General features: G+C 44.3%; 1 protein-coding gene across 2 annotated transcripts in view; it reads left to right on the plus strand.

Moving 5' to 3' along the window:
* vgll3 (vestigial-like family member 3) overlaps positions 1 to 9,463 on the plus strand; it is a 13,927-nt gene extending 4,464 nt beyond the window's left edge. The window contains exons 3-7 of one of the 2 annotated variants that reach the window (XM_055878059.1): positions 174 to 207; positions 5,726 to 5,938; positions 6,611 to 6,974; positions 8,073 to 8,657; positions 8,820 to 9,463. In XM_055878059.1, coding sequence (XP_055734034.1) covers positions 5,825 to 5,938; positions 6,611 to 6,974; positions 8,073 to 8,657; positions 8,820 to 8,857 — 1,101 coding nt within the window. In that variant the 5' untranslated portion in view covers positions 174 to 207; positions 5,726 to 5,824 and the 3' untranslated portion in view covers positions 8,858 to 9,463. Of the gene's footprint in view, positions 1 to 173; positions 208 to 5,533; positions 5,939 to 6,610; positions 6,975 to 8,072; positions 8,658 to 8,819 lie in introns of those variants that run through there. The other variant, XM_055878061.1, reaches the window with a different exon arrangement.
* Positions 9,464 to 9,714: the final 251 nt, after the last annotated feature.

Genomic DNA, 9,714 nt, shown 5'->3' on the forward strand with positions numbered 1-9,714 from the left:
AATAATAATCCATTCATTCAGCAGAGTCACTTACTCCAGTGATAATGTAAAGTAGGTCAAATTGGGATGTTCTACTGTTGTTTAAACCTTTTCTCTGCTGACATCTCACTGGGAAGTCAGGCTACTAATGGAGACACTCATTATTCCAGCAAATGACAAGCTGTTATCCACAGGTACCTCTAGCCCGAGGACAACAATCTGAAACAGGTATGGAACATCAAGTCCCTCTCCTCTACCTCAGTCTCTCCCTTCAGTCCTCTCTCTCCACACCATCCACCTCTCTCAGCCCTGCATGACATGCCCTTCTCCTGTTCCCTCCTCATCTTTATCTCCATTACCAGATACATCCCACGTGTAGAATCAGGTCTCTCTTGTCTCTGCTCTATCCTGATCTCCTGAAACACAAGCGCTGAGGGTCAAACGACAGATCCTTCTGCCTCCATTCTCCTCGCTTCCTCCGTCTCCCGTCCCTTCTACCACCCCACCACCACCGCCCTGGGGCAGGACAGAGCCAGTATTAGTCAGGGGAGGGAGGGAGGCTGGTGAATATTATTAGCATGGGGAATTAGATTCATTAAGGAGGGAAGGGCAGAGAGGACGAGTCCTGCAGTCAGAGACGAGAGGGGACAGCCAGACACTCCATACAGTCGCACACAAACATACACACACGACACGCTCACACATGCACACATACGTCCAGGATGCCCAGTGCATTAATGTAGACAATTATATTCAGACAGTCAGAAATGTGTGTTAAAGACTTTCTTTAATTCCTCAAGGTGCAAGCAAGGCAGAAACAGTTTCTCTGTCTGCAAGTACTCTCACTGATGCCTTTAATGCCTGTGCTATATAAAACGACTCAGCCTCCTTTCACTCTCTCCCATTGTTTTAGTCCTTCAAGAAAATGTTCATCTAATCGACATTCTATCCTTCTATGGTTTGATGGAGGCATACTGTCTAAACAGGAGGAAAGAGAAAGCAGACAGTGATTACATGATGTGGTTTAATTAGGAGATAATCTGCTGATCTGGTATGTTGGGAATAACAACAGCACATACAGAGAGAAACAATTAGTATGTAGACCAAGATGGAAGTGAATTGTAACACATACTAAATGCATTATGCTGTGAAATGACTTCTCTTTTCTCTGTCTCTCTCTCCCTCACCTGACCATTTCCAATTACCTCTTTGTCTTCCTATCAGACCATTCAAGGAGGTTCCTCCTTCAATCCAGACAGTCGTTGAGTCTACAACACCTCATTAAATCATTCTCAGTATTCATTCCTCTCTCTGTTATCAACTCATATGAAAACTGGTGATTTTTAATAGAGCATATTATTATATTATTATTGTAATTATCTGGTTATAAAGGCCTGATCTGTCAGCCCAGAGAGATCTGAGTCCTCCACTGGTCACTTCATTAACACACTACAGACACGTATGGCCCTGGACCGCCATCGCGGAGGAGGACACGCACCCGTGCAGGATTCCCTTTGTGAGATCCAATTAAAAGTCCCATTGACATTCCGATCCTGCGTGGCAGTATGATATCAGTATGATAGCTATAACAGCAGGAACAATTAAAAATGTGATTATCTTGGACTGTGTTACATTATATTGTGATTATATTAGCCACTGGGTGGTATGCCATTGGACGCTCATCCAGTGTCCCACCCAGACACTGTCGAAAAATAAGGAATACCTCTAAAACTGAGGCTTGAATACAAAATAAAGATGTTTATTTTGACATAATAATAATCATTTATTTTAACCACCACTCACTATTAACCAATAAATGATCATGTGTTAAAAGGTTATTGTCTCAAGTTAGCCCCCCAATAACACTCCTGTATGTACCTATTATTTTGAATAGGAAACATAATATAAACAACACAATACAGTCTGTCTGTCTGTCTGTCCGTCCGCGTATCAGTATCAGTATGTAACCCAACCACTGTAATAACTAAAGCTGTACTAATGGCTGTTTAATTGACTATTAATGTCTGTCGCTCCCCTCTCCTTTCCTCAGTTAGCACACCGACACACTAGTTTGTAGTGTTCCAGGGTGATTAGAGAGGAGATATGAACTATTAGAGCATCACGGTCATCATCATCATCGTCATCATAGTCATCATTATCATCAGGTGTTGTAGGAAGACTCTGGAGAGACCAATAGAGACAGGTGTTCTTTAGAAGGGACTACAACAGAACCACATCCATGTTACAAACTCCAGACTCTGCAGTTCTTATGATGAAGGAAATCATCCTTATTAATCCCTCATTATCACTAATAACACTCACACCTGCAGCTTCTCACATTCAGCAGTTACTCACTGCTAACGACTAGGATGGTCATTATGTCGGCTGATAAGGTAACTACTGTACTGAAGAGAGATTGTAACCAAGACATCTAAAAACACACTATTTTCTGTTGTGAATCAGAGCTGTGTTTTCCACAAGGCTAAAGAAGAGATGTGATACAGTATGTCTGGGCCAAGTCAGACACTTTTCAGCCCAACACACTACAGCCCACTGAGCTCTAACCCAGCGGATGGCTCTCGTTCTTTGAGGAAAACAAGGACAGAAAAACAAAAAACTGCTTTTATCCCCATATGCCTTCCTCCTCTAATCCCTGTAATTCTACTCTCATTCCTTCTAAACATCCCCTAATAATGATCTCATTAAGGAGAGAAGAGGAGCGAGGAGAAAGTTGTTGCTCCAGATGTGACTGGGACCCTGAGAGAAATGTGTTTAGTGAGAGACCCTGAGGACCAGAGCATATGTGGGGTTCTTTAGCTCTGTGTGTGTGTGTGTGTGGGGGGGGGGGGGGGGGGGGGGGGGCTTATGTGCATGTTTTTCTCCATCTGTGACAACTGCCCCACTTCTACAGGCCAACAACACATCATCAGAACCCGCCACTGACTCTGCCCCAGTTCCTGAACTAATACATAATCAAAACGTGACTGAATAATTAATGCTCCATCTGCGGAGTGCGGCGTCATCAAAGTGAATGGAACAGTTTAATGCCTGTCTCATATCTGACAGCTACAGGGAATAGGGCTGGCCCAGGAAATCAGTAATATATCCCCCATAATGTCTGTCCTAACTACCGCCTTGGCAGAACGGAGCAAATGTCAAACGCACAATGTGTGATACTGTGTATGTGAAATAGAGATAGAGGGAGAGAGAGAGAAAGCGAGAGAAATAAAGGGACAAAAAGGGACAGAGAGATCGAGCTTTGCCCGATAACGTGTATAGCTCTTTTAGTCAATCATAAAGAAACAGCATATGCTGCTCCTGCATCTCAATGTGACCCCGTTTTCTAAAACTGGTGCAAAACAACACACACTCATATCAATAATAAAATAATATCAAGATCCATTCATTTATACATGGCATACATATCACAGAGATTATAAAACAGCAGTGTTAGGTAAATTACACTCTTTACACTGAGTACTTAGGTAATGAGATGAGCAGGGGCTTGAGTCCCGCAGGATATACTGATATCTTCACCCCTGAGTGCATGTGCGTGTGTGTGCGTGCGTTTGTGGGTGTGTGTGTGTAGGCAGGGCAGGGCAGCTGCTCCTCCAGTGTGAATGTCAGGCTTCATCATGGAACTCACTTGAGAAACAAGTGGACTCAGCGAGCACAGCCATCTCTGTCTTATCTCTCTATAGTCCTCTCATTATTCTGCTGCTCCTCTACACTGAGGGTCTGAACCAGACCAGACCAGACCAGGCAGCACCTGAATGTGCTCTGCAGGTTCACCTCTTTTCTCCTAAAAAATAATCATCATCAGCAGCACTTGTGTGTTGTTTACAGCCCCCCCCCCCCCCATCCTCTCCTTCACTGTCCTCCCCTCTCATCTCCTCTCCTGTCTACCTCACTCGCCACTGTAAAAGCCTCTCAAGCACAGCTGTCAATGCTCTACAGAAACTGACATGATCCACACACCATCTCCAGAGTTGGGCCTGAAATCACAGGCCAGGACCATATAATACCTTTATTTGTGTCTATATCTGGGACAGAAGGACCGGCCATGTGAGAAACACAAGGTTAGGTTTACTCTACTCAGGACCAGAGAGGAGTGGTGTGACCCACATAGATCCTATTACAAAGTTCTATATGTAATTATATGGTGAGACACTGTCTGTGATCTGTAAACTATGTGCTGTCACCAGCAGATGGCAGCAGATCACTCATTGACATCTTCCACTGACAGTTCCTCACTAAGGACCAAATACAGCTAGGGGCCCAGTTCCAACCCAAACCCTGGCCCCTTCACACAGGTTCTTATTATAAGTAATATATCTAAAAGGAGTGGGTGTGTTTAAAAGCAATATATTTCTGATTCCTATTTCAACATCTTTTGATATGGAATAGGGCATAGAGCAGGCTAGTCAGGTGAATGCAGTCACTGTGGTACAGTTTGTTGGTTGCACTGGTTTATTCAGTGAAGTATGAATATAACTATATAAGTAGACAATAATGTGGACATCAGTCGTTTTGGGGCGCGTGCTGAAAGACCCAGTAGTCTCTAAGTTAGTGATAATAATGTGGACATCAGTTGTGTTTTTGGGGCGCGTGCTGAAAGACCCAGTAGTCTCTGTGTTAGTGACAATAATGTGGACATCAGTAGTGTTTTTGGGGCGCGTGCTGAAAGACCCAGTAGTCTCTGTGTTAGTGATAATAATGTGGACATCAGTAGTGTTTTTGGGGCGCGTGCTGAAAGACCCAGTAGTCTCTATGTTAGTGAGTCTAATAATAATGAGGAGTCTCCCAGCACAGCAACTACAGCAGTCCCAGCAGAGGAAGAGCAAACAGAGACCGGGAAAGCTGTGTGTGTGTGTGGTGTGGTGTGGTGTGGTGTGGTGTGGTGTGGTGTGGTGTGGTGTGGTGTGGTGTGGTGTGGTGTGTGTGTGTGTGTATGTGTGTGATCTCAACCCAATTGAATACTTATGGGAAATTCTGGAGCAGCACCTGAGACTGCGTTTTCCACCACCATAAACAAAACACCAAATTATGGAATTTTTCGTGGAAGAGTGGCATTGCATTCCTCCAATAGAGTTCCAGACACTTGTAGAATCTATGCCAAGGTGCATTGAAGCTGTTCTGGCTCGTCATGGCCCAACGCCCTATTAAGACACTTTATGTTGGTGTTTCCTTTATTTTGGCAGTTACCTGTGTCTGCCACATTCTCCCCTTTTTTGGTAATGTCAGAGCCTGCCAAGTGTCCTGGAAAACTAGGCCAAATGTTCTACAATAGTATGGAATTCCCCAAATAGACATGCCACACCCAATGGTTTAAAATTATAACATAAAATGAAACACAGTCCATGACACAATACTGGATATTTACATTCACTTATCTGACGATGCTCACAATTTCAATTCACTGAAAGCCTCCCAATTCTACCTTCAAGAGGATGCCACACTCATACCTCATACCTCTCTTCCTCCGAGCAGCTGGTATGCGCTCAGTGGGCGTGTGCGCGCAGAGTCCCATCCCTCCTCTCCTCTACATAGCCCATAGTACCGTTAAAACTTTCCTCCAATCAGAGTCGCTTCTAAGAACTTTGCCAAGTGGAGTCTGTCGGGTACCATATGTTCGCTTTCACTCGGGTTTGGTTCGGCTCAGTAGGAGGTGTTGGTCCTATTGGCTCGGTATTGTCTTTATGCAAACAGCTCCTTTCACCGACGGCATGTCTATTGTCACCGCCAGGTTTATATGGAGGCAGCGGTGGACCTAAGGATTACATCCGTCTGAGGAGCGCTGATTCAGGCTGTTTCTCTTTGAGCCCCTGCCAGCTTCGTCACAGCCATGAGTTGTCTGGATGTGATGTTTCACCAGAGTTATGGAGGCCACTACCTCCCTGCGTCTTCAGCAGCAGCAGCCTACAAAGCAGCATACTATCACCATCAGCACCAGCAACAGGTGGGTGTTCAGACTAGACGAAATAGTAATGGCGTAGTATTTGTTTTTTTTTTAATACTAGGCTATTTTTTGTGTTCTAATAATTGGCGCTTTTACGCACGAATACACTCCATGAGCAATGTTTTGGGGCGTCGCAGATGTCAGTTCACAGCGATGAGTCCTGGGTATCACAGAACTCTAAAAGTTACCCGTTGAAAAGTTGAAGTGGTCATTGCTCGTGATGTATTTAGTTAGAGCAGGTCACGCAGAATGACTCGGGCTCCTCGTTCCATCAGAAGGGTGATGTAATGAGAGCTCGTCACTGTCACTCAGGAATGTTGACGATGATGGTTCATGTGGTACGGCCACGAGCATGTGCATAGTCGTCATACTTTCACCAGAACACACGCGCGGAAACGTCCTACAACTTCTTGGATAAACTTCGGTCTGTAAAGATGATTCGTTTTTCTTAAAATAGAGGTCATAGAGAATATAAGTAATTATACTGGCTACTATGACTTTTAACGAGGGCTGTATTTTGTTCAGTTGATGTATACATGTTTTAAACATCTGGTTTGACCGTTGTGGTGCTGACTAGACAGACAGGCTGGTGCTCTCATGGCTGAATCTGTGGCATACATTTTTCTCTCTCTCCCTCTCCCTCTCTCTCGGTCTATTTCCCTCTCTCTATAGAAGAAGCTGGGTGTTTACAGTAGGATGCAGCAAGACAGCACGGAGCAGCAGTTTCAAGGAGGGAGACAGCAACAGCAGCGTGGGGGTGGAGGGGGAAGGCTGGCTGGGGAGAAGGGGCTCCGACAGGGCCTGGAGGTTTCTGGGCTGGGGGGCTCTTGGAGGTCTGGGAAGGACAGCCAGCCGGCTGAGGCAGAGTACCTGAGCTCCAGGTGTGTCCTGTTCACCTATTTCCACGGCAACATTGAGGATGTGGTGGATGAGCATTTCTCCAGGGCTCTGAGCCAACCCAGCACCTTCACTGGAGAGACCAAGAGCTCCAGGTGCACACCCATTCACACCTCTGCCTCGGCTGGACTGTGGAAAGGTATGAACACACAGGGACACTTGTACCATTACTCATCTGAAAACAGTGTTATTCAATGGATTCATTATCTTTTACTGTTACTTTTTATTTAGAATAATAAAAATGTAATTGTGGAAAAACCTAGTGTTCCTAAAAACCTTTTCCGATATAGATTCTTCACTGGTAATTAGTGTTGAGCGATTAACTGACATTTTGGGTATTTAATTATTTTTTTTAAACCAACATCGGTTCAATTATTAGAATTGCATTTCGTTCTGTCTTTTCTGAGCTCAATGCTCAGTTTCTTTAGAGATAAATCAGATCAAGCCCAAACTGTGAGATGTAAAGTTAGTTGGGGGTTGTAGTTTCCAACAGTCCAATATTCTACACAGTTAGTGCAGAACTGTTCATGACACAAACTGTTCACACACCTCTTGTTGGCGGAGAAAACTTTTAACAGGTTTAAAGCTTATTTCCTGTTCTACACATTTTGTCATGGGGTGCAAAGAAAACTTTGCAGTTTTAAAGCTAATTTTCTTACAATTCTATACATTTTGCCATGTCTAATGTGCATTAATGTGATATTTGAGTGACTCGAACATTACTTCCAAATCTATGTGCTAAGAAATCTAGCAAAAAAACGTCAGCTGATTTGGACTAGTTGATCTGGACATTTCTATAAATAGCTCTCTATGGTATGCAATGACTGACACGACAAGAGGAAAACTGATGATGCACTACCCAATTTTGAAATGGCACCTTGTGCATTCTACTATTACAACTTTCAAGAGTAAGTTGAAAGCCGGACTGAGCCCCACAGTTTGGGAAGCACTGATCTAAGTGATTGATAGTTGGTATTCAGCGGTCATAAAATGTGCCTTATTTACTTTTAGGTACTAATAAAATGGTGATTTTGTCAGTCAGCATAGGCAGCAGCTCTACAGAGATGAGATGATGACTTGGAAGGAAATAAAGTCATCAAATAAAACAAATGTAATATACACAACAACTGAAAGCTTTTATTAAAGTAAAGTACTGTGAATAAATGATGTAACCTTTAGGCTGTTTACATGAATGTCTGTCTATCGTTTACTGACTACATCCATTTCTCTCTTTCAGACAGTGTATCTCTCTCGGAAGGCCAGTGTAGTTCTCTGTCCTCTTCTCTGTGGGGTGGAGGTTACCAGTCCCAGACCAGCACCTGTCTGCCCATCCACCCAGACTTCTCCCCCAGCCCTGCAGGCTTCCATGCACCAGACAGATCTATGTGGACAGGCCACGCTCTGCCCCAGCCCAGCCTCTCTCCTCCAACCTCTCTCCCTGACCCCTGGGCCTACAGCCTCAGCCCCCAGACCTCCGCCAGCTACACACACGTCCACGACGTCTACCCACACACACACCCTCACACACACATGCATCCCCGGCACACACACGCAGTATTACATTCCCACCCGTCCCATGGCCCAGGCCTAGACCCCAGGTTCAGGCCTCTGCTCCTGCCTGGTGTGAAGACTCAGAGCCCCCTAGCCCACAGCCCTGTGGGACACAGCACACACAGTACCACACACAGTACCACACACAGCAGCCAGAGCCCAGGGATACACAGTGATGTGAAGGCAGAGGTGGAGCAGGCCAGCCCCCCCACCCTGACCCCCTCAGCCTGGCCCACAGCTCGACACACACACATGGATATCTACGACTCAGGTAAGCCTCTGACCTGGAGCACACACACACACACACACACACACACACACACACACACACACACACACACACACACACACACACACACTCTCCCATGTCTATGTTTCTGCTACGTTGTTGTTTTATCTAAAAGTTGATGTTATGCTGTTTCTCTCTCTCCAGGTCTGGATCAGGACAAAGTGAAGGCTGTTTGGTTCTGAGAGAGACGATATGACATCACAGGGACGTCACCCTGCCACCGAGCTGTGATCAGCTCTAACAGAACCTCCTGGAACCACATTTTTTTGTGGACTCATTCTCTAGAAGACTCTCCACTCACTAGAAGAACTCAGAACTCCAGGGTGGTTTTAGGTTTCTCAGAAATCCTTCTGGAGAAATATAGACTACTCTCCATGCCTCACAATCCACCAGGGATACTTCAGATCACTCTTTGGCAAAATATTTGTTCCTAATTTGTACCAAAAGTATTAGCTGGTTGATTGGGAACTAGTATCCCACATGAGGGTTCTGTTTAAAGAACGTAGTTTGTGGGAACACCGCTCAGCCAAGCCTCTTTCTGATCTTTTAATATTGTGCTATGCGTGTAACTAGCTATATGTGTGTAATTGACTGAAATATATGTTGTATATACAGTAGTACTGTGATCTGAAGTGATTATCATTTCCGTAAAGTGTTTGATTGTTGCTAATTGTTTTTCACCAACCCTGTGTTGTCATGTTGCCTAGTGTTCTGTATGTGGAGAAATGTCATTATTGATGTGTAATAAATTGCTAAGTTCTATTGGCAATCATGCCCTATATCTTTAAGAGCTGACTCAAAGTACACAGCTAAATGTCATTTTTTTGTATCAAATCTGAACATTGAATATCAACCAGCATTGTTTAGGAATGATATGTAGGTCAGCCTTGAACTTTTACTCAGAAATCCATCTATATTGAACAAAAATATAAACGCAACATGCAACAATTTCAAAGATTTTACTGAGTTACAGTTCATATAAGGAACTCAGTCAATTGAAATAAATTCATTAGGCTCTAATCTATGGATTTCACATGAC

This window comes from Salvelinus fontinalis, chromosome 23 (assembly GCF_029448725.1).
Source record: "Salvelinus fontinalis isolate EN_2023a chromosome 23, ASM2944872v1, whole genome shotgun sequence".
Classification (NCBI taxonomy): Eukaryota; Metazoa; Chordata; class Actinopteri; order Salmoniformes; family Salmonidae; genus Salvelinus; species Salvelinus fontinalis.